Here is a 26498-nt window from a genome sequence, read left to right as displayed (position 1 = left end):
ATATTTTTTGTAGTACAGTATTTTCAATGAAAATTTGAATACAGAGGTTAATAACAATATTATTTTTGTTTTGTTAAAATCATTTAAAAGTTCTGACAAGCATAGATAGTTTTTGGCAACTGAATTAAAGTTTCAATGTATTTTATACATATAAGTTATATATATATTTATTTATTTACTAGGTCTTCATCCTCCTGGTCCACCTTTAGCAAGACCTATTCTGCCCCGAGAACGAGGTGCTCTGGATAGAATTGTTGAATATTTAGTTGGTGATGGTCCACAGAACAGGTAATGTTTACTAGGGTGGTAGATAAATGAAAATGAAGAAAAGATTATTGGTTAGGGTATGTGTGTGTGCACATGTACTAGATGTTCTACAACTTTGTGGTTCTTGTTTCCTGATTTTAGAACATAATGGAGTATTTTATAGCGCTGCAAAAGAGTACATATTCAATTATTTTTTAGTAATAGCTTAAAGTATCTAGATAAAACATTTAAAAATGTATTATATATAACAGAAAAACTATTGTAACTCTGCTATGTTATAACCATACTATAAGGTAATTTTTAGAGAAACTGAATCATTTCATTGACTCTTCTGAACTTGAAGAGCATGTAAATAGTGAAAAGTTGGTAGGTTGTAAGAAATGGAGTTTTATAAATGTGAGTACTGGACTTGATGGTGATAATTTTAATAACAGTGAGGACAATTTCATGTATTTGGCACTTACAGTTCCAAAATGCTTTTCCAGTTATTATCTTAATTGATCCTTATAATAACTCTAGGATTATAGGTATGATGTGAGCAGAGCAATTATTATAGTATAGAGTTTTAAGTAATTCTTAGGATATTCTTAGAGTAGATATTTGACAAGGTTATTGGTTAATATTATCGTTTTAATAAAGGGACTAGAATTTAATGTTAATGTAAAAAATTATATGTTATTCAAAACAGAGAGTATGTTGTTTGATAGGGCCAAGTATTTGTTAAGTACATATGCAGAGAACAGAAAGATTACATAAGTAGAAAATGCAGAAGATGTTTAAGTGTAACTGGGATAGATACAGGAATCATGATGTACAGAAATTAACCTTTGGACTGGACTAAACAAAATTAAATTCATTTCTTTACTACAAGACATCTCAGAGGTTTTAATAATACTGTGAATCTCTAAGAGGTTTCATCTTTTCCAGTCTTATCTGACCACAGATTTGGGGTCTGTCATCCCCAAGAATATATGTTAGAAAACATTAAAATTTAAGTGTTCTGTTATCAGATATGTTTCTGCTTACTTAGTAAGAATATTTTCTTATTATATTTTATTTTTTTTCCATTTTTTTTATTAGTGTCTGCTTTATAACAAAGTGAATCAGTCATACATATACATCTGTTCCCACATCCCTTCCCTCATGCATCTCCCTCCCTCCCACCCTCCCCATCCCACCCCTCCAGGCAGTCACAAAGCACCGAGCTGATCTCCCTGTGCTCTGCAGCTGCTTCCCACTATCTATCTACCTTACGTTTGGTAGTGTATATATGTCCATGCCTCTCTTTCGCTTTGTCACAGCTTACCCTTCCCCCTCCCCATATCCTCAAGTCCATTCTCAAGTAGGTCTGTGTCTTTATTCCCGTTTTACCCCTAGGTTCTTCATGACATTTTTTTTTAATTCCATATATATGTGTTAGCATACGGTATTTGTCTTTCTCTTTCTGACTTACTTCACTCTATATGACAGACTCTAGGTCTATCCACCTCATTACAAATAGCTCAGTTTCGTTTCTTTTTATGGCTGAGTAATATTCCATTGTATATATGTGCCACATCTTCTTTATCCATTCATCCGATGATGGACAAGAATATTTTCATTTGAGTGTTTCTTAGTTTATTTTTAATTTGATGTATAAATTATATTTTAAAATAGTTGAAATTTTGACTGTTAGCATGTTTAAAGAGTATTGTTTATTGTTTTATAAGTAATATCTAATCTACTATGACATGTTTAGCTATATTAAATGCTATGTACTGTGTACTTTAGCTGTGATGGCTGAAGTAGCCTCTCCCATGGGTTTTATCTGCATTTGTAACTGGTCTATTCATTTTTCCTTTTGGTGTAGGTATGCCCTTATATGTCAGCAGTGTTTTTCTCACAATGGCATGGCTTTGAAAGAAGAATTTGAATACATTGGTAAGAATTATTTGGCAGTTAGATTTAAATGTTTTAAATATTTCATTCTATGCCAATTCCCATGTAATGCCATTTTATTTTAGGTACTACTCTTTATATGTTGTTCAGGCATATTGTAGAACACAGAGCAAAGTAGGAAAGACAACTCAGGTTTTTTTCTTCATGCAGTATACAGTTTTTTTTTTTGTTTTTTTTTTTTGCCATGCGGTACGGCATGTGAGATCTTAGTTCCCCGACCAGGGATCGAACCCACTTCCCCTGCATTGGAAGCATGGAGTCTTAACTACTGGACCGCCAGGGAAGTCCCTAGGCCAGTTATTCTTAAACTTCACTGTGCATCAGAATCGCATGAAGAGCTTTTAAAAATTGTGATGCCCAGGTCCCACCTACAAATAATCTGCTTTAATTGATCTGGGGTGGGGTCCAGGAATCAGCATTTTTTTAAAGCTCCTCATAATATTTTTATGTGCAGCTACTAGTACTTAAAAATATTGAACTAAATTAATTATACTTCTCAAATATGACATACTACATTTTTTGGGTCAAGTGAGCAAAATTCTGGATTTTAAGATACCTAATGATTCCGGTGACTAGAAATATAATTTCTGTAACACATTTAGATCATTATTAATATTGTTTTGCTATTAGTTAACCTGCTATGTAGCTTATCTTTTCTGCTTTAAATTGATATTATAATTTTAATAATAATTAGAGAGTATGCTTTAAAATAAACTTTGGTTAGAACACCTGCCATAATATTATTAAAATCACGAGTAATTTCACAAGGGCTAAGTAACTTTTGAAGGTTTCTTTGACTGCTTGTAAAAGTAATCTTGAGAGTTACTTGATTAGTCCTTAAAATTTCTTTGGTTTTATGATTTTTGTTTTGTTTTTTTTAATTCTCTGCAGCTTTTCGTTGTGCCTACTGTTTTTTCTTGAATCCTGCAAGAAAAACCAGACCCCAGGCTCCAAGACTTCCAGAGTTTAGTTTTGAGAAGGGGCAGACTTTGGAAGGCTCAAGCACAGTTGGTTCCTTGCCCTCAGGAAGTGTGATTTCATCAGAGAACCAGATCAGTGAAGGTATGAATATGTTAATTTTAAAGTTTTGTCTCTTAATAATGTTTTAGACAAGAATGGATCAGATTTTGCAGCATGCGTATATCAGCTGTTGTTCTGATACTGTGGCCTCCTGTGCAACTGGTATGATGTGTTTCAGTTTTTTTGTTTTTTTGTTTTTTTTGGCGGTATGCGGGCCTCTCACTGTTGTGGCCTCTCCCGTTGTGGAACACAGGCTCCAGATGCGCAGGCTTAGCGGCCATGGCTCACGGGCCTAGCTGCTCCGCGGCATGTGGGATCTTCCCAGACCGGGGCATGAACCCGTGTCCCCTGCATCGGCAGGCGGACTCTCAACCAGTGCACCACCAGGGAAGCCCCTGATGTGTTTCAGTTTTAAAATACAGGTTATACTGTGTTAAGCAGCATCTAGAAATAGCTAGATAAATATTATTTATGGAGTTACCTCTTTTAATAACTGTTGGGAGATTTAACTAGTAATGTTTTCATGAAATTATTTTTCAATTTATTTAAATGAAGCAGTATGAGAATTATGAAACTACTACTCATAAGGGTAAATTTCTTATAAGCTTTATAATTAACATTGATAAAAATAGGTTTGTGCCTACCATTTCAATGAATAGAAGTTACTTGAAAGCCGGAAACTTTGGAGTTGGAAAGTCAGCCTTACATTTTTTGGAAGACTATGTTGATAGGACTGGTGTTCCTTTGAAACAAACAATTTATTGAGGTCCACAAGATTTAATACTGCTGATGAATGCCTTTGTTGTAAAACAACCTTATTTTAGAGAAACTGAAGTTATCAGGATTCATTGAGTTTTAGAACTTTTAATTCCGTTTTAGGAATTCTTGAGGAAGTTTCATGAAAAAATGGAAAAGATGAGATGGAAGATCTGACTATTAATTGCCAGCTATTTCTTGTTATTAATATTGGGTAAGGAGCTGCTTGTTAAGCAGCTCTGAATTATGAAGATTGCTAAAATTATGACAAAGGCCCTGATATTTTGGTGCTTTACCTGGTACAGAAAAAAAATCCATATGGAAAGTTTAGTTCACATAGTTTAAGTAGTAGTCAATATGCATCTTTTTAACTTCTTGAAATTATCAGTTATATATATTTGATTTCTTTATAAAATCACTGAGTAGTAGAAAAAGTGCTTAAACTGAGAATAATATATGAGGCAGTAAATTTTCACATATCTAAAGTTTAGTATGAAACTTTGAGTATCTTTTTTTGTTTTTTTTAACTTCGAAGAATGAACCTAAAATATTTGTGTTGACTTGGGCTTGGCTTTTGGCTTACTAATAAATATCAAAATGAATTTGAATACAGATAGCCATGACAAGAGGCCTCTGTACTTCCAACACTGAATCAGTGCATTCGTCTTCTCCAAGTCTGCAACATCGACTCCAAACACAATATCAGATTTTTTCTTTTGCTTAAGTCATGCTCTGAGCTGCATGCTGTCACATGCAAATCATCTGCTTTGCCATTGCAAGCCTCTTGGAACTGAAAATTAAAGAATTCCGTACTGAAGATGCCTAGAGGAAAAATTGGAGTACTTTCCATGAGTAACCTTGCTTATGAAAGCTAAAGTGAATATTTGAAAGCCAATAGTTGGGACAAAAGAAAAGAAAAAACAGCCAACAAAATAGATATCTTGATAATGAGTCCCATACTTTATATCTTCTGCTAAGGTCAAGATGCACAGTTAGCAAAACAACACCCAGCTATACCTTTCCTTCTCATCTAATCTAGGAGGAGCAATACCCCAGATGTCTCATTTTCTGTCAGAAATCTCTGGAATGAAGTCTAACTGGCTCAAAGTCAACCCTAATAAGGTAACGTTAATAGGTGAAGACATTGAGGCAGGGTCTGATAGTTCCACAGTGCTAGAAACTGAAGCGATTCCATTTGGTTAAGATAGTCTGTAGAGTAGTAACTTCTTCATTCTTCTGTTTGGATTCAGCAAAATGGCTATTATGAGCACCTTTTTACTTCTTTGGCTTTCCAGAAAACTGAAAATTTTTTTGAAGACCCCTGTCTCAACACTGTTGATATACAGTTATCAATTCCAAGCTGGATTCTATTAGTAAACGACAGGAAGTATTTCTGATGAACGGATGAAGCTGCATTCATTTGAATGCTAGTAGCATACCTTTATGATTAAATTGAACTATGAAGTAAGGAGCATATCATCTCAATCAGCTACTCTCTCTGCTGACAGCCAATGTGATTAACGGCTTAGATTGCTGATTTCTACACTTTTGACATAGAAACTTGAGGTCTGAAAGAAAAACTTCCCTGTTTTAATATTTATATTTTTTTAAAGTATTGAAATAGCTCCTTGAAATTGCATTACTGAATTTACAGATGGAACCAAAAGGTAACTTTCTTCCATCTGAATTTTTTTTCAAAAAATATTCCACACCATTTATATAAATCTGGAGTTAATAGAAGAAACCTTTTTTTTTTTTTTTTTCAATTTATGATGCAAGACTCTGAAATTAAGTTTTGTCTTGATCCTGCTACTGGAAGATTTTGCATTTAGGATGAGGCACAAGGCTTTTGAAATTTTTGGACCACTCTTTAGAACAACATATGAAACCTTGGAAAGTTTTCATCAAAGAAGGAGACCTAGAAGAAATTCCTCCCATTAATTGCTCATTTGAATTCCTAGTATTTTTTCTAGAACTGTGTATACAGATGCTTTGGTAATAGACTATCAGAGAAAGCAAGATATTAGGATTGTCATTTTATCTAAAAGCATACTAGATATGGTATGGCAAACTAATGAACTGGTTTTTGGTTCCTCGGTTTCTTTTACTGTGAAATGAATAGTACGGTAATATTTGAGTCTCTGCTAAGCCATGTTAAAGTGGGTTTATCAGTTTTGCTTTTTTAAAAAATGTATTTTCCAAAATAACTGATACATAGCATTCTTTTTGTTAGATATGGTAATAATTAGAGTACAAGGGTTCTACACTGTTAGTATTTTAGTAAAGTGATTTGGAGTTAGCATGTTTGAAAAATGTTAATATCGTTTTCATTGTTCAGTTATATTTGGCTAGATCTTATGTAATTATTTTAGTAGAATATAGTTTTTATTCAACTGGCAATAACTTGCTAATAATAAAACTCGTGGCATCTAATCAGTACTATCAAAAATAGTGATTAAAATTTATATAAGGTGAAATTTATCTTGATCTGATTTCTGCTCTTCCTTTAGCAATATACTGTTACCATTAGGCTATGTTGAACTAGGGAAAATTCTGTTTTTAGTATTGCTTATTATGATGCTCTAGGAAATTGAACTATTTGATAATATAAATTTTATTGAATTCTGTGTATTTATCAGATCAAAAAAACTTATACCTTTATTTATATTTAGCTATGTATAGCTTACTCAAGATGTAAACTTGCCTGTAGTATGGTTTTGTATGTTTGTTTTAGACATATAGATCTTTTAGCCTTTTGATTCCCTTTTCTAAAACACCTTCACCTAATAGTTTTACATTATTACTTAATAATGACATTCTAAAGTCTCATCTAATGGATTTGTTCACCAGTGGTAAATAATTACACAACATTCTGTGTGTTTAAGATAAGCTGTTTTCTCATAAGTGGTTATCATTTATTTGAATTTTGTTCGTTGAACCATTGAGTTGAGTTTTGGGATGAAATTCATGTCTTTGATCCTTAAATATAAGTTGGCCATTTTTCTTAAGGCAGAAAAATCTTGCAAAAACTGTTTGTTTAAAATCTGTGAGTTCAAAGACAAATTGTCCATCTTAATTTAACAAATTTCTTCTGGGTAAGTTTTATAGTCTATGCATATAGCAGGTACTGATGTGTTAGCAAGGCAAAAAAAATTTTTAAGTTATTGTAAAAAGGAATAAGAAGTAAGAATCTAAATCACTAAAATATGAGAGGTTTTGGAAGGTATAATCTAAATAGAATCATGTATTTTGCTGTGGAAGTTATGTGTTTCTTTTGGAGATATATGAAATTGTTTTGCTAGACTATTCTTTAATTTTCTTAGAAAGTTATCCTTTTAAGAGCTAGAATAAAAACCTAAAGGTAAGGTGATCTTCTTAGATGTTTTTGCATGTGTGTGGTTTACAGGTGAGGCAGTGGTATTCACTGTACAGTTAGACTCAGTTTTACGAGTTTGAGCTCTGTCTAGCTGAACTGAAGCTTTGCCCAGACAAGTGGAAGCCAGTTGTTACAATTTTGTGGAAAAAGTTTCTCTCTCAAGGATATTGGGGTGGGAACTGGGCAGGGGTAGGAGTCAGGTAAGGAGCAAATCCCTTGGGTAATTTTTGTTTTATCACATTGTGATCTATTGTTTTCTTGGCATTACAGATGTCAAATTTTAAAATTTTCTTACAGATTGAATTAGGTCATTCATGTAACTTGCATCAATTTTAGTCTTAAACTGGTGCTGCACAGGGAGAGTAGGCCTGTTTTATTAGTATGAACATGAAAGCTGGTTTCTCTTTTGGTATTTTATGCCCAAATATTGACATATACTGTAATGTATTTTATACCACCAAGCTGTTTTAAACTTCACAGAAAAAATTCACTGTTTTTATTAGAATAGGCAAATGACACCCCCCCACAGAAATAAAGTAAGTACTTTTGAAATATATTTAATAAACTTGTTATAAAGCTCTGTGGTTTAGTTATTAAACTGATATGTAATTAATTCTCTGTTAATCTTGCACACCTAGTTTACTTCAAGCTTATTGAGATGACCTCTCACAAAATGTCATTGGCATCCAGACACTGAATATCTATGTCGTTTAGACTAGCTGATATCTGCATTATAGACACTATGACACATACCAAATTTTTGTAGTGTTAACTGCTATTAAAATTACTTTTCTAAAAATTAACCTGGGGGAAGAAAAGTAGTCATGACTAGGCTTTTTGATTGTTCTCCAGCCCTACTCATCATTTCACCAGTTTTTAGTCTTCTGTATATTTTCTGAAATACAGTGCAGTATTGATGAGCAAGTTTTGTATATAATGCTATTTTCTAATTATGACAGCACGTGGTATTTCTTAGGATTCATCTCTATAGACATTAAAAAGTTAAGTATTAGGGCTTCCCTGGTGGCGCAGTGGTTGAGAGTCCGCCTGCCAATGCAGGGGACACGGATTCGTGCCCCGGTCCGGGAGGATCCCACATACCGCAGAGCAGCTAGGCCCGTGAGCCATGGCCACAGAGCCTACGCATCTGGAGCCTGTGCTCCGCAATGGGAGAGGTCACAGCAGTGAGAGGCCCATGTAATGCAAAAAAAAAAAAAAAAAAAAAAAGTTAAGTATTATAGTTCTTCTCTTTGTATTAACTACTTCTTTAAGATCCCAGAATTTTTAAATTAAATCGGATTTGACTGGGGATGTATCTGTTTCTGAAAATAGTTACATCACAGAGCTTTAATACAATAAATCATGAACTTTGATACCTCTCCTGTTTTAAGTTTAGTACTGAGGCAATCTGTCAAACAGAATATGACAAACTATGTGGGCCTGTGTTCACCTAAGCACGTTTATTGATGAGTTGAGTCCTGAATTTTGAGCTTTTTTTTTTTTCATTTCATGTGACTTTATTGGAGGGCTTACTAAATTATAACCACTTGTAAAGTTCTTGGCAAGTAAGTATTGCTCTATGGCCAGAGAGTTGTGGAAAACCATGACTCTTAAAATTCTACTCTGGATAAATATGTGAAGGTCGAATTACAAATGGTTAGTGACTCCTGAAATTTTCCACTGAAGAGCTTGCTTGCCCTTATAGCAGAAATGATCTGTACATGTCCATAGAGTTTCATTTCACTTTCTGCTTTTTCTTTGAGCAGTGGAACATTCAAGTAACACAACTCAAATGACCTACTGCTTTTCTGCTTTGGATTTTTGTAAGATTCCAAGTGGTGCAGCAGTGCCATTTTAAGTTCCTTTTAAGATAAAACTAGCATTTTTGTGACATGTGAACATTCCTCACTACTTTTTGTGAGCATGTGAAATTTTCATACGGTAAAACCTCATTAACTTGGATGTCCCTAACTATGCAATTTTGGCCTTTTGTTCTATATATAAAAAGAGAGAAAGAGATCGTAATTAATTCTGTAAACGGGTCTAAGATATCTGTTTTAAATATAATTTAAAAAATATTTTTCGACTCTTGGCATAGAGTGTGTGATATATAGATAATTTGTATTTATTAAAACTGATATGATAAAACCATGAATTTGTAAGACCTCCATGTCAATATGTGTGCATATAGCACATAATTTCTTTGCAGAACTATTAATTAATTTTATTTAGCAAAATTCTGGCCTGTACTATATAAGGAACAAAACTAGAACTTTTTACTAGTGTAGACTGACCTTTCCTCCAGATTTTTTGAATCACTAACATTTATAGTTTATTGCAAGGGATCTTCTGTGATGGTATGAAAATCGGCTTATTTGCTTAGCCGATGTAGTTTAACCATATTTCTTGTAACAATAATATTAGTTGCTGTTTATTACAAAAACAAAACAAAGAAACACCTCAAAGTTAGGTTTTTATCTTTGATTTGGAAATTGGGTGGCTCAAAGCTTTCTGCTCCTGTCATTCCATTTCCTATCCCTTTCTATAAACTTTAAAGAATTAAAGTAGTTATTATTGTTATTATTAAATTATTATTAAGAGATTTGAATTTAATGAAACTCAAAAGAGAGTTTGAAGGGAGTAAGTTTTCAGGTAGGAACCAAGACCCTTACTTGGCCTCTGCTGTGGAGACAGGGGCAAAAGACCCTTCCCTTTCTCTCCCTAGCATTCAAGGTATGTAGCATATTCTGACCCAGAGGTTTAAATCCTGAGGACTTGTCTTGCAGAGGGATGAGGAAAGATTTGTCATGCCTTTGGAAAAGGTGGATCCAGACCTCCACAGTCATGGATAGTAGAGATGTAAATCAGTGTGGGAAATCACACCACATGCACACACACAAAGGTACACATTTACACATTGGTCACAGCGTTGCCTGGACGCAAGAGAGAGACCAGTTCCTTCAGGGAACATAATCTGGGAGTTAATACATTTGCTGTTTTTGCTGGACTGTTGTCTTATAGCACATAATTCTGTTGGGACTTTGATATATTTGGACATTCAACTTTCAAATCCATCTTGAAGTTCTTAAATATTATGAAAGTTCATATATTTCATGAACTATGGGTCTTTAGGTAAAAGTATGTTTATGGGTTTTTTACCCCCAATTTTTTTTTCCTTCATTCATACCAATTCATATGTGGTATGCTGTAGGGAGTTAAGTACATATTTTTTAAGATTTTAAGGTTAATGTTAGACCATTCTACTGTTTCTTAGTCCATGTTTGCATGTGCTTATCTTATTTAGTAGTTTTAACATTCGGGTATACCTAAAGTCTTGACTCTTTATCTTTTCAGAATCTTTAGAAGAACAAGATGTTCTAGATAACAGTACAGAGCAGACAGATGACAAAATACCGGATACAGAGGAGACAGACCCAGTGATTGAACAAGCATCTGGCACAGAGAAACCAGAGGAGAAGCAAGAAGAGACCGAGAATGAGGAAACCTCAATGAATAAAGCCAAATCAGCAGTTCCCAGAGCTGATGCTACTCCTAATCCTGAACTAAGTGGAGAATCTTCGACAATGTAGTAAATGCTTCCACGTGCCTTCAGCTGGATATTTGTAGTCTTGTTGATGTCAGTTATTGCTTTCTTAGGTGGTGCTTTCTTTTTTTTTCCCCCCTCTAAAGACATGCTTGATGTCATCTGAATTTCAGATTGCCTAGCTATTTCAATATGTCAAAGTTAGGTCTACTGGCTATTAAAATTAAAAGCAAGTGATATCAGTAAAGTAAAATCCTTTTTAATGTATAAAACCCACACTGTTTAGACAGCTTTTAGGTATTTTTTTCCATTCTAAATGTAAACAAATATGATAGCAGTTTTGTTTTTTATTTGTGACCTGTAAATACTATCCATTTTGACATAGGAAGAACTTGGGTTAGGAATAAGTTCTAATAGCGTTTGTCTTAAGGAATGAAACTCAATTAAGATTTTAATACTATATCATTAAAATGGATAGAATTTTAACTCTTGAGATATTTTCCAGGGGGTAAAATGTCTATTTAGGCATTTATATTAAGAGGTATGAAAGTTATTACAGTAACAATATAGGCATTGGTATGAATTCTCAGTAAGAATGCAGTCGAACAGTCAAGTGCAGTGTTACTTTTTTTTTTTTTTTTTTTTTTTTTTTTTGTGGTACGCGGGCCTCTCACTGTTGTGGCCTCTCCCGTTGCGGAGCACAGGCTCCGGATGCACAGGCTCAGCAGCCATGGCTCACGGGCCCAGCCGCTCCGCGGTATATGGGATCCTCCCAGACCGGGGCACGAACCCGTATCCCCTGCATCGGCAGGCGGACTCTCAACCACTGCGCCACCAGGGAGGCCCCAGTGTTACTTTTGACGTCTCTTTTTTTGCACCTGGGCCAGAGGTACCTGATATATATAATTAGCTTATGTTTACATATTAACATATAGGAACTATCTCTGCACTTGACTGTACTTGAATTTTGAGCATTATTTATATTTGTAAAATAATGATGGTATTATAAGTGAATTTTGTGCTCTATTGTGTATTTTGTTAAGGAAAATAAAGATGACCTGGCAGCAATTTCTTTTTGTTAAATACCTAGACTTCTTCAGACAGTATCTTGGTGGCTGACATGGCTACCTGAAAAGTCTTAGGAGGAAAAGCTCACAATTCAATAAATCAATAGATTCTGCTAAGAGCAAATTATGATCTTTTTATTCAGACTTGTTGCCTTTCAAATTCAGAGAAATAGTGACATTTAGAGGTTCTAATCAGAGGTTAGATTTTTCTGATTCATGAAATCCTTAGGCCATTTGTAGTTTTTAATTTTGAGAGACATAGTTTTGTGAGAATAGGCAGTTAATTATAGTAGTTCATTGGATTTAATATGTGTATTAAGGATTAACTGGGAAATTTTTTTGACCCAGAATAGTAATACTTGTACTTTAAGTACAATGTTATCTTTTCTTTCTTCCTTTTTTTTTTTTTTTTTTTTTTTTGCAGTGCGCGGGCCTCTCACTGTTGTGGCCTCTCCCGTTGCGGAGCACAGGCTCCGGCCATGCAGGCCCAGCGGCCATGGCTCACAGGCCCAGCTGCTCCGCAGCATGTGGGATCCTCCCGGACTGGGGCACGAACCCGTGTCCCCTGCATCGGCAGGCGGACTCTCAACCACTGTGCCACCAGGGAAGCCCCTCTTTCTTCCTTTTATCTCTCTTCTCTATTATTAAAAAAAATTGAAATCAAATTATGCCAAAGGGAGGAATATATAGGAATGGTGTATATGGCAAGTATTTCTAAGTTGTACACAGTTTGTTAAAAATTTAATAAAATACCATTTGTTATCATTTAAAAATTCATCTTTATGATTTAATATCTTATATCTGATAGGTATTTTTAAGGAACCTAAATCTGTTAATAGTCTGAGGCATCATGGTATAGTGACCAGAGTTTTCAAGATTACAGGACTGGGCTTAAATTCCAGCTCTTCAGTCTTGGGCAAGTCAGCTGATTTCTCTGAGACTGTTTTTTCATCTATAAAATTGGAAGAATAATACCTACTTTTTCAGGTATGGGGACAATTAAAAATAATTTATGTAGTGTGCCTAGCTCACTGCCTGATAATTAATAGATATTAAGTAAATGGTAGCATTTTATACTATTGATATCCTTGTGAAATATGGAAGGTCTATAAGTTCTTCCTCTTGCAGATAAGGAAATGAAAAAACAATATGCACATATAATTCAGCTGTTCAAAATCAAGCCAAAGTTTTCTGCATCAGCTTTTCTTTATCGTATACATGTATATAAATGCATAGGTTAAGGAAATAGGAACCTGAAACTGTGGAATATAATACTACAGAATATAGACACTCTCTCTTTTTTTTTTTTTTTGATGAAGCCCGTCTGATTTTTTGTGCATTATTGGCCCATAACACTTTAGTAACACCTTGCTGAGTCTTGTTATAAAACATTCAAATTCTGATGTACATTACTGGAAAATGAGGAGTACCTCAGAGAAATATAATTTAATGATAGAATTAAGCAGATATTATGAGAAGTATCTATGGAAGAAGGTTAAAAGGTTAAAAGGTAAATTAATGCAATGGGTAACATACTGTAATCATATAGTACCCTTTAAAATAGAAAAGTTTATCCTGACATTGTAATAAACAGCTAATGGTTGAAAGAGTGGTAAAATTTCCTATTTCTGATTATTAAGACCAGTATAAATGAGGAAAAGCAAACTAATAAGTGCCGTTAGTTAGAGTGATCTTAACTTCCCTACTTACTAATGCTCAACAGGTCATCATCTAAATTTTTCCCACTATACCCTCAGCATAATCTACAGTCATGACCTGGCTTCTCTCTCCTTGGCTCTTCCACCATTATGCTGCAGTCTCAGGGCCTCCTTCAGTTCTCTGACCAAGCTAAACCCTTTCCCATCTTAGGTCTCAGCTTAAATGTTCTTTCTTCAGAGAGATGCCCTCCCAAGCTCCGCATCTAAAGCTGGCCTCTGCCTTTTACTCTGTCATGTTACTTTATTATCATAATGTGTAAGTATTTTATCTGTTTACTAGTTTACTGTGTCTCTTCAAGACTTAGAGTCTGTGTGTGCAGGGCTCTTGTCTTATTTACCTCTGTTTCTCCAGGGCCTAGCACAATGTTTGACACATTTATGATGTGAATGAATAACTTTGTTGCTAAATCCAGTGAAAACTCTCAGTCCTTAACTTATTCCACTGCTTGGCAGTATTGACGCTGTTGAGTACTTCCTTTAGTTTGAAACACTTTTTTTCTTTTGGCTTTTGACTTCTCACACTATTGTTCTTATTCCTCTGGCCCCTTTCTCTCAGTGTCCTTTGCAGGTTTCTCTTCCCCTGCCCATCCTTTAAATGTTGGTGTTTCATACTTTATACCTTATCAGCATTTCTTCACTCTATGTATTCTCTCTCTAGAGGTTCTGGTCAGCCCCAATGGATTTAATTACCATCTGTCTCTCTCATTCTCAGATCTTCACCCTTGATCTGTTTCCTTCACTTTAGAGCGATATATTCACATGCCTGTTGGAATGTCTTTCTCAATCAATTTATTAAAAAATGAACACTTCAGACTTTCTGTGTTTCTCATCTCATCAAATAGTGCCACTATTCAAGCCAGAAACTAGAATCTGTTCACTCATTCCTTTACCCTTTTTCCTGTACCTTAACTGTCAATTCCTGTATCCTAAACATCTTTCAGTTATATTCTCATTTCTCCATCCCATTAACATTACTTAATGATAGTAAACATTTGCATTCTAACTATGTGCCAGTCAACCTGCCAACTGTTGTATGAGTATTATTTTATTGGTTCTTTGGCAAGAATCCTGTGAGGATTTTTTCCTCTGGATTATAGATGAGAAAACAGGTATAGGGAGTAAGCAGCTTGGTAAGTGGAAAATCTGGGGTTTGAATGCAGGCAAATGACTTCAGAAGTCTTACTTCTTATTACTGTTGTACTGCCTTCTAATTCAAGCCTCCTTCATCTCAAAACTGTCACTTAACTGGTTTTCTCGTCTCCAGTCTTGCCCACAGCTATCTATTCTGTGCACTGTAGCCTGAAAGAGTTTTCACAATTGGAAAACAAATCATGTCATACCATTGCTTAAACCCTATAATTATTTCTAATTGTTCTTGGAATGGAGTCCAGACTTACCCATATGGCCCACAAAGCCTGTGTAACTTTGCTCCTAGTTAACTCTGGCATTTCTCACCACAGCTACTGCCACTGTTCCTCTCCCCTTGTTCCCCCATGCTTTTAATGTAGCTATACCGTTTTCAGTGGTTTGCATATGCAGTGTTTCTTTCTCTAATCCCCCAGTCTCCTGGTACTCTTTCTCTGCCTGGGGTATCTTTCCACTCACATAGGTATGGGGACACTCAGTAAGTAGTTGTTGAATTCAATTGAAATAGTTCCAGTTAGAACCCAGGTTTAGAAATTTTGCTAATTATTGTTATTAAACTTTTGCCCTTTATTCTTATAATTGGTCTTTCTCATTGTATGCATTAGACACAATCACTATTGTTTGGTGAACATAATTGAATCAGAAGAGCTACCGTTTCATGAGGTGGGGGGAAGATTCTAATTATATAATGATTTTTTCATTAAATATTGTATGCTAAGTGTTGGAAATACTAAATGACTTATACAAAGTCATAGGGAGAGCTAGCACCTGAGCCAAGTCAGAACTCAGATCTCAGCTCTTAATGTAGGATGCTTTATATTAAACCACCATTTTTATACATTTTACACACCATTTATATACAATCAATATTGGTGTTAGAGATTAAGATTATTTAAAATATGTAACATGTTTACTTCTATTTCCAGCTGACAGTAACTACTTAACTATCTTAAAACTTTTTCCTTATTTTTTTTCTTATACCACTTTAGAGTATTACTCTACAGTATTACCTGTTGGCTTGTGTGCAGATCAGTTAGCGGAAGGGTCGAAGAATGAGGATAATTTATGGAATTATGGTAGCTATTTTGAAACAATTATGGAGAACAGAGCTGCTTTAGAAAATTGAAAGAAAAATAATGTGGTAAGTCATCTAGTATAACTTCAGTTCATTGTAAAAATTATAGAAGGGATTTAGATATAGTTTATGAACTCCCAAAGAGCTATTAAAAATAATAAAAGTACTTATGTAAAGATAGACCAAGATAGAGATAGTTGTGAATCAATGATCTGCTAAATCTTAAAATTTGTAATTTGACTTGTTTCAAAGTTATTAAAGACCTAAATATATTAACTCTACCAAGTTAATAAGTAAAATGTGGACATAAAACAAACAGAGATTTTGTGTTGTTGCTGTAACTGCAAACAATTTTAATACAAGAAACTAGTGTCTTATTTTTAAACAGTTCAGTGATAGAGCTTCAGTTTCTGTCTTGATCAAAACCAGTTGAGATAATCACACAACAACATGGTCAGCTGAAGAGGAACAGCTGCTAAAAAACAGGAGCCCCGGGCTTCCCTGGTGGCTCAGTGGTTGAGAGTCTGCCTGCCGATGCAGGGGACATGGGTTCGTGCCCCGGTCCGGGAGGATCCCACATACCGCAGAGAGGCTGGGCCCATGAGCCATGGCCGCTGAGCCTGCGCGTCCGGAGCCTGTGCTCCGCAACGGGAGAGGCCACAACAGTGAGAGGCCCGTGTACCACAAAAAAAAAAAAAAAAAAAAAAAAAACAGGAGCCCCAGTCAGTCTCTGTTCATGGTCACTTGGTCAGTTGACTTTATTATGCATAAAAAAAGATGGAAGCCAATGAGATTGGTTAACAAGTTTGCTGGGGACCTCCTTTAAAGTGTTTGATTAATGTCCACAGATTCAGGCTCTGAGTTTGGAAAGATAAACATATAAATATAGAAAAGTACATTTATGAGAATATAATCATAATAAAAATTGAAATGAGTACAGAATTAAACCTTATTAAATTGTATCAATCCATAAACTATTTGTCTAATTTCTTTCCTCCTCAGAAACTAATCTACATTTTCTACTTTAATACTATTTTAAAATTCCTTTAAAAAATTGTTGCATTTATTGGATAGTAGATATCCCTCCAGTTACCTTTATCAGTTTGCCTTTGTATGAAACTTAGATTCCATTTAATTTCCCATTCTTTCTCCTTCAAAGGTCCTGTTATATGTAGTTTAATTTATACTACGCATGTAGTTTTAGGAGAAGAAGATACTATCCACTTATATAGTTCTGTATTATTTGATGTTTTTTAAAACCTAGAGTTTCTGCTTTATGCATTTTTCTCTTTTTAAAAAGATAGTTATGCCTTCCTTTTTTCTTTGGCAGCACAACTGATAGAATCTGGAAGCACTCTGAGAAGATTAAAAAGAGTTCTCAAAAATCTCCCTCCTAAATTAGTTTTTTAAGTTCTTATTCCAGGATTGTATGAGAATAGGCCAAATCTTCAACTGCTAAAGACTTTTACCAGATCCCTGGCACTTGATTTAGGAAAACTGGGAAAAATCATTTATTTTTGTGGAAATAAATATTTCTATCTTAGTCTGATTTTGAAGGATAAAGAAAGTGGGGAATTACATGAACATTTTTTTGAATACCTATTCTTTGTCAGGCACTGTGCTCTGGGTACTTTCATATACGTTCCCTTACCGTCCGTGTGAGACTATGAGCTATGTGAGAGGATGGAATCGTGTCAAGCAGGGATTAAACTAATTTCCCAGGATCACTTAGTTGATGGATATTTTAAATGGAACTGGAACCTGGGATCTTGAAGTCCTGTCCTTTTCACTACCCTCTATTTCTTTCTCTTTGGTAGCTGAAAGAAATAGACCCAGGCTCCTGGGTCTCTCATGTTTGTGATAACTCAGTTGTTACTTCTTCAGGGCAATCTTCTCTTAGCCTAACACTTGTCAGACTTTCCACTCACACACACTCTCCCCTTGAAATTCTTTCATAATATTATCTTTTGCACCAGACTATGAACTCCTTGAAGGCAAAGACACGTCTGGTTTTGCTTATTATATTCCTAGTGCCTGGCGTATAGAAGAGATAATAAATTATCTGTTGCATGGTAGTATGCGTGCATGTACACACACGCACAATGGGAAATGCCACTGCAGTCTTAATGCAGATTTTATAGTGTGAAGAATTTTGCAAATCTCAAATTATTTGAATTATTGAGAAGGGAAAGGGCCAGAAAGCTTGTTTCTCACAATTTAGGAAAATTCCAATTGACACTTTTGTCTTTTTTTTTTTTTAATACATTGTCCACATTGCTGTTGTAGTTTTCTAAAACACAGACTTTAAAAATTATTGTAAGGCTCCTTTGTGTATGGCCAACTCCTTAGGTGGCTTGTAAGCATGCCTTCAGAATCTAAATCACTTTTCCGGCCTCGTCTCCCACTATTTTCCCTTGCGCTCTGACCACAGGTGAGTCTTTCATACCTCTGAGAGGTGCCCTGCACTGATCTTGCATGATGCTACTCTTGTCAACTCTCATTTCTTTAAGAACTAACTCTGTCTGTAATCTGAGTGATTTCCTCAGCCTTCCTAAGCAGTCACTTGCCTTTTGTTCCCATTGTACTTTATATACCAGGTGTAACTTGTAGTCTCCTGATGTTTGCCTCCCTCATTTGATTGTAATTTACAATCATTTGATTGTAAACACTGAAGAAAGGCCATGTTTCTCAGTTTTTATTTTCTCACTTTTTTTCTCTTCCAACAAAACAGCACAAATTAAAACAAAACTAAAACCTGGCATGTTTAGAGAGTGGATTTCTATAAGAGATAGACCCGAGTTGATCAGCACTAGAGGTTGGTGTGCTACTTCCATCTGAAACTCCTACAAATACAGTAATTGGGGCTAGAAAGTGAGAAGGACTGGCTCAAGATATAAGAAAATGGAAACTGGGAGCACACTGAGGGTGGGAAGGATTCATTTGTTTTGAATTCTTAATGCCTGATATAGATGCTCAATAACTGAATGAACAGACCTGGAGAAGGCCTAAGAACTGGTGTGCTGGGGGGGACCACAGTGTCAGAGCTCCTCCTTGACTCATGTGAGTCCATTATTTGGGTATGATTTCTAAATTGTATGTATAATTTGTGTTCTTTAGCAAACTCCCATTCTTGAAGATTCCTATACTCCCCCCACCCCTGATCCCATATTTTACTTACCTGTGGAATGGGTTTTTAAAAAATACCTTGTTTTTATGTTTATTTTTATTCATTATCTCATTTCTGACCATTTAATGTTGCAACTGACATTAAGTTAGGAATTTTCTGGATTAAGTTTCTGCTTTTTGGACATTGGTGGAGCTTGGACACACACACACACGCACAGACACACGCACACACGCACTCTCTATACATATATATATAATTTAAGAATATTTCCTCTTTCAATATATAAGCTATAGGAATTCAGACCTAAAAATTGAGTACTTTCCTCAAAAAATCATTAAAGGCAAAGTTTGCAGTACATGGCAAGTATAATTAAAACTTGCATTAGTGTGGTATATTTTATGAATTATAGTCAGCTATGTTATTTTTTTCTGAAAATGAGAAAGGCTACTTGTGCCTTATTGTCTATAGCAAGAATTCTAAAGGCTTGGCCTACCTGCCAAGAGTTGACATATTTTATTAATTTATAGTGGTATGCTTAAAAAAAACCCTTTTCCTAGGAACAAGAAGGAGTCAAATTTTGGAGTGAATTTGTATTCTCAATTATGAGTGTTCATACAGCCAAAGAATACATGAGTTTTCAGTATAGAATGTTGTGGATTTTATAAAATAACCTGAGAATTGGCTGAAATAAAATTGATATGCTTGAAACATGTTTTAGGTGGACGTTGTGTATTCTTTTCAAATTTTTTTTTCTTTTGGTTTTTGAAGACCTGGATTCTTTTTGTATGTTTGTATGATCTTTCTTCTCTTCAATAAGGCCGTCTCCTGTAGTTGGGCTTGATGGAATTAAATGGCGTTTTATTTATTTAAAGACAGCCACAGTCCTTACTGAAGAGTGGGGATTCTTCCTTCCCTGCTGCCTGATGCCCCACCCTGCCACACCTCCTCCCCTCCCCCAACCAGCAAAGGCAAGAGCAGCAGCTGTTCAGGTTTTAGGAGATTCTGATAAGACCAGTTTCTCCTCCCAGCACACAATTGTAAGCAATAGTTTGAAGCAAGCATGAATGCTCAGCACTCCTTTTAGGTCAGGATGGCACAGGGCTACTAAATTGGACAGTAGTGCTGTGTGTTTGGAGCAGGAAGAGGAGAAGGGAAGCAGATGACTTGCCTTCTAATGAAGAAGTGGGATTCAGGGCTACTGTGTTGCAGATGAGTAACAAGGTATGGCAGCCAACACTTCTGTCTTTAACAGTGTCTCCAATAGACATGTAAACAATTCCATTTGTGCATTATAGGTTTTCTTGTCTCTAAAGGGTGATTTATCTCCTTATCTCTGCATAATTGTCCACAAGATACTGCCCTCTGTCAGAGGGCCTGTGGTAAGTTTTTAGACCTTTGTCTTCATTAGTACAGCAATTTTAGCTTGTGATCGTTGTACTAGACCTCACTGATAAGTTAAGACACTGCGAGGTTCATGGTGCTGATATCTAACCTCGCCACTGGCTTCTTGACCCTTCTGCTTCTGAAACATGGGTCAATTTTTTTTTTTAAACCCAAGGTAGAACTTCATCTATTTTTCACACACATTGTGGGCAGTTTAAAGGTTGGTCAGAATCAGATATTGTGCTTTCAGATTTGATAATGTATGAGTACAGAAGGATGACCTTTGATACATGGTCATACATCAACATGACATGAGCAGTAAATGCAGCAATTACCTTTACTACATTGAAATGGTGCTTTAGTTTTCATCTTCAGAGCAATTATTGCAAAAACAACAAAAATACATTTAACTTCTTATAACATTTGTAAAGTGTCTTTTGAAAACAGTCCTAATTTATGCACTTATTTTCAACATGAGTTTGGTTTTCATAAGGTGCAATAGTTCACTATCAGAAGATGTTGTTGACATGATAACATTAGACAGGTTTGTTGTAAAGCCACTTTGTGTTTTATACATAGGTTATTTTTCAAAAGAATTAAATGCTGGTTCTGTACAAGAGTTTTACCATTTGTAGTTTAAAATGTATTGAAGTCTGTGCCCAGTGGTCATCTAAAGGAATATTTAGTGATGATAAGGATCTTTGTGATCACACACAGCTGCATGTAGCTTCTCCCACTGTCTAAGGGATTGTTGCCCCAGGGTGTTAATTTATATATTCATTTCTCCTTTGATGAGTGCCTTCTGTGTGTCAGGCACTGGAGATATAAAATGAGTGAGACATGGACTCTACTCTCAGGGAGTTTATAGTCTACTAGGTGGTTATTCTAATAGGTCAGTTCTATATTAGGAAGTCCAAGATGAAAAAGCAGTAATTTGACTTAGTAAGTCCTAAGTGAAATGTACATGGGACTTAAAAAGTCAGGAGACCAGGCTTGCATTTTGACTCTGCCACTTTCCAGCAGTATGACCTTGTGGGGAAGTTAGGTAACCTCTCTGAACCTTGGTTTCCTTGACCATAGAAAATGATATGTAGTACAGAGAGCTGCTGTGAAAAGTCAATAGGGAAAGTCTAGGCCAAGTCTGGCCTACAATGGGAAACTTCCTTGTCTACTTCCCATCCTTCCTTTATCTCCCTTTACACCTCTCAGCCTGTTTACTATTTCTCTATAAATTCTTCTCTTTCTGGCATAGAGGTTAACAGGGATTCAGGGAGTCCAAGGACCTCTGGAAATTTTCTGCAGAATTTTATATGTGTGCATGCACATTTTTCTATGCAGAGAATACATAGCTCTCATCTAATTTTCAAAGGGGACCATGAGTCAGTAGAGCAGGAACTCGTAGCTTTCTTCTAGGAGAATAGCTAACTATCAAAGATACCAGTTAACATTACTGTAATATTTAAATTAATGATGTTAAAAAAAAACACAATTGAATCTCAAGTACCTTTTCTTTGGGCATTAAAGAACCTATCAAATTATCCCCATGGCCAGAAGCTATATGCCAGGTACAAAGCAGCAATGGCTACAGCAGTGGCAAAATTAGTAAAGAGGAACTATAGTGTGCGGGTCTTGAGTGTTTTCTTTTTTTTTTTTTTTAAGAAGATGTTGGGGGTAGGAGTTTATTAATTAATTTATTTATTTTTGGCTGTGTTGGGTCTTTGTTTCTGTGCGAGGGCTTTCTCTAGCTGTGGTGAGCGGGGTCCACTCTTCATCACAGTGCGCGGGCCTCTCACTGTCGCGGCCTCTCTTGTTGCGGAGCACAGGCTCCAGGCGTGCAGGCTCAGTAGTTGTGGCTCACAGGCCTAGTTGGTCTTGAGTGTTTTTAGATTGCTGTTAACTTTATCAGTGATCACTTTTAGACAGGAGAATTGCTTAAAACTCGACAGTGTTAGTGAGATTAGTGAGATTGCATTTTGAAAATAAGGTAGGGGTATTGTAAGGAATCCCAAAGTATCTTACTGGATTTTGATGTTATAAATGTTAAAAGTCTCACCACCCTCCCCCCAACCCCCTACTTGTTCCCTCCCCATAACCCAGGAACTTCTGCTCATGCAATGATGTCATAAAATTAGTTTTTTTCACCAATACTTATCTATTTCTCTCTTGGTTTTTAATATAAGAAATCTAAAGCACAATGATAAAAATTTTAGAAGCTATTTCACTGAATTCTATCATTGTAATGCATTAACTGCTTTCTCTTCCTTAGGTTCCCTTTTAGTCTTTAGTCCTTTTAGCTTACATGCTTTATAAATTGATAGGTACACAGTTGTATTCTTAAATCAAACTGTGTCTGAGCAAGGTGCTCTGTGTGGGGTTCCACTTGCCTCCTGTAGCTTCTCTCACATGAACTGTCATCAAAATCGTGAGTCAATTACTGACCGTTCCATAGCACCTGAAGCCATGGGCATCTGGTCACTGGGAAAAGGTTTGAACCCTTAACTTTTATAAACCGTGAAGCAGCTGTCAAGTGGTAATGAGTTTTTTCCCCTTACACTCAGGCAAACGCAGGCTGAACGCTTGAATGCCTGGTCTCCCTCCTTCCCCTAGTATCTCCTCTTCCATTTCTCCTTCAGAATATACCTTAAGTTTGAGTTTGTACATTTGCCTCATAGGTCTAAACCTGATGCATTGTAAAATGCAGTTCATCAGAATTATTTATGATAGTGAAAAAAATAGATGATCAAAATGCTCAGAAGTGGGTGAGTATTTAAATAATGCATTTAAATATTTTTGAAGTATTTTTAATAATGTGAGAAAATGCTGAAGATTTAATATTAAGAGAAAAGTGGATATGAGGTTACATGGTATATATAGTCTGGTCTCATATACAAGGATGTGGAGATAAATCTATATCTATATAAATATATTTATATCTATATAAATATATATATATATAGATCTATCTACAAATATATAGATATATGAGAGAGAAGAGTTTATAAAAATATAATAATATAACAAATGTTATAAAAATATAAGAAATTTTAACTAATTATAGTTGGGTTGTAGTATACATGTTACTTTGTTTTTTCACCTTTTCCCCCTGTACTTTGAACATCAAGAATGTGCATTACTTTTTAGCAAGTCTAATTTTTAAAGGACAAAATTAAAAATCTAGAATGATGAGCTACAACAAATCACTGTGTTACAGAAAGATTTCTAAATTCAAATTAATAGTTCAGTTATTTCCAAATTCAGAACACTTTCGTATATGCAAAGTCTTGGGAAAGAGTTCAACTTCAAAAAGCAGAGAAAAAAATGAGTTTATCCGGGCAGTAAAAATATAGAGGGACTCCCCTGGTGGTGCAGTCGTTAAGAATCTGCCTGCCGATGCAGGGGACACAGGTTCAAGCCCTGGTCCAGGAAGATCCCACATGCCGCCGAACAACTAAGCCCATGCGCCACAACTACTGAGCCTACGCTTGAGAGCCTGCGAGCCACAACTACTGAAGCTCGCGCACCTAGAGCCTGTGCTCCGCAGCAAGAGAAGCCACTGCAATGAGAAGCCTGTGCACCACAACGAAGAGTAGCCCCTGCTCTCCGCAACTAGAAAAAGCCTGTGCGCAGCAACGAAGACCCAATGCAGCCATAAATGAATGCATGAAAAATGAAAAAATAAAAATATAGAGACCTCTGTTACTTTGGAATAAAGAATAGAAACGAATGCTTTCTGAAAAATATGGACTTAAACATTAGGGAGGAATCTGAGAAACTCAGATAATTTTTTTCTTCCAGAAGCTTAAATAAAGTACTCTCAGCCTGTAGATTTTTATGAAAGCCCCTGTGCATTTACATACTTTCTCCACCTTCCTTTCTTTGCACATAGGCATACATAGCTCATTAATTCCTTTAATTAAGAGGAATGAATCAAAGGTTTTTGTCTTCTAATAAGCAGTTGCTTCGTTTTATGCAATATCGCACCATAACCTTTGATCTTCCCTTAATATATTTCTTTGGAAATCTCACAAGTTGTCGAGACTGCTTCCTATGGATGGTTAAATAATTTCCTAAATCTGCGTTCTGATAAACATTTAGAAATAATCACAGTACAGTATGCAGTAATGTATCTTAGTGTAGATTGCTCTGGAATTGTCATATGATAGCAATCATAGCAAAATCTGACTCAAGCTTCCCAAACTGAGAATTTGTGGCAATTTGTGATAGAGATGAGAATGAATTTCATGATTTAGAAAATTAGATAGGTAAATTTAGAATACATTTAAGATTTTGTAGAAATATTTACTTTATGGGTAGTTATTTTAAATGTCTATTTATGTAGGCTAGTGTGCCTGGAGGCCCCCCTGATGTGCTGGTTTCCTACTGGGGAAACCATAGTTGACTAAATACTTAATATATACCCAACCTGCTGTAAGACATATACACAGTGTCATTTGATCCTTAGAAGAATTCTTTGAAATAGAAAATTATTTATCTCCGTTCTTTAGATAAGGAAACTGAAGTTCCAGGAAATTCAGTCACGCACGTAAGGTCACACAGCTGGTAAGTGGGAAAGGCAGTATTTGAACCTAGGTTGATCCATAAATGTTTCACTGTATCACACCACCTCCAGTCTTATCCATTTGTTCAAGTTGACTTTTTACCAGCAATACTCTCTTTACTTTATATACTTTAAAGTGATTAAAATATCCTGTAAAAATGTTCCATAGTAATATTCTGAAGGAAATCTTGAAGAGTCCCTTTGGTAAGACACTCACTCCTTGGGTTGCCCAGATTTTGTGAAACAGTATTGGAGATGTTACTATTATTTTAGAAGCTAAAAAATATGATACTGCTTGCTGGCTCCTCCTCCACTTAATAAGGAGCAGTGTGCATTCTTTCCACTTTCACTGTTAGCTGTGTCTCTTCTGTGCTAACATACAGAGTTGACTTGATTTGTGACAGCAGCAGAAAAGGTGATTATAAGTTGCTCAGTACATAAATTACCTTTCTATTCTTGGTACTAAGAGAATTTCTAAAACCAACATCTAAATTCTTTGATTCTGTGCCATTAAAAAATTTGTCTTTCCAATGAGATTTTTACTGAAAGTACTGAAAAATATCTAATATTTCTTGTCTATCGAAATGTTTTTCTGAGTACATGTCAAATGCTGGTTTGGTTTATACAAAGGATGCAGATTTCTTCCTGGATTGCACTTTCACTGAGGGACTAATTGTCTCTTATGTACCTTCAACTCTCCACTTAGAACAGTTCTTGGCAAACAGTACGTTCTCCATGCGTGTTTGTTGAATTGGAATTGTTTCTAGCAGGACACTGTGCCCCTGATATAGATGCTTATCTTCTCTGAAATTTAAGATTTTTGAATGAAATGAAGAAGCCTTGATTTTGGATTCTTTGTGCATCTAGGTCTTCATCTGAAGCCAGGGATGGAAGGGTACAGACTGCTGCTTTCCACAGCTCCCATGCCCTTGGGCTTTACCTAGAGGTCTAGGCATTGATGACCAGCTGCCTTTCTCCACTTGACCTTTGGTTACAGGCACTGGCCCCACAGAGGTCCTCACACTAGTCAGCTGCCTTGTCTGGCCCCTCTCCCCTTCCTTCCTCTCCTGTCCTTCCTCTGTGAGCATCCTGTGCTCATCCAGCACCTGCATCCCCAGTACTTTGCATGTCCTTCTATTGAATTTGGGGTTGGTATCAACATTTCTCCTAGTCCTTTATGGCTTTTGCATGTAGTTTTCATGACTCTTGATTCTTATGTGTAATTCGTGCATTGTGATGGTTCTATTCACAAAGAACATGCGTTCTACACAAACTTCTACTAACACATGTTGCTGTCAAACATTATCGCCAGATGTTTGGGAAGGCAAGTAAGGAAGTAGTTCAGGGCTGTGAGACTCAGGCCCTCCCAGAAAAGTGATGAGGAACTGGGATGTCCTATTGCTTCCAGTCACTTCAACAGCCTCCGCCTCTCCTGATGCCTCCCAAGAGTGTTCTGAGGCCACCTCCGTCAGTTTTCACAGGATATGGCATCTTTCCTAGCAGCCTAGGGAGTTCTAGTTTTC

At 35.9% G+C, this 26498-nt stretch overlaps 1 protein-coding gene across 1 annotated transcript in view; it reads left to right on the top strand.

The window, feature by feature from the left end:
- LNPK (lunapark, ER junction formation factor) overlaps nt 1-11123 on the top strand; it is a gene marked incomplete at its 5' end in the record, with an annotated part of 83375 nt that extends 72252 nt beyond the window's left edge. The window contains 4 exon segments of the mRNA XM_079710491.1: nt 183-288; nt 2117-2187; nt 3097-3267; nt 10712-11123. Coding sequence (XP_079566617.1) covers nt 183-288; nt 2117-2187; nt 3097-3267; nt 10712-10947 — 584 coding nt within the window. The 3' untranslated portion in view covers nt 10948-11123.
- Nucleotides 11124-26498: the final 15375 nt, after the last annotated feature.

This window comes from Hyperoodon ampullatus (genome assembly GCF_949752795.1).
Source record: "Hyperoodon ampullatus genome assembly, chromosome: 8".
Lineage (NCBI taxonomy): Eukaryota > Metazoa > Chordata > Mammalia > Artiodactyla > Ziphiidae > Hyperoodon > Hyperoodon ampullatus.
Note: the sequence above shows the minus strand (reverse complement) of the source record. Positions and strands in the feature narration are given on the sequence as shown.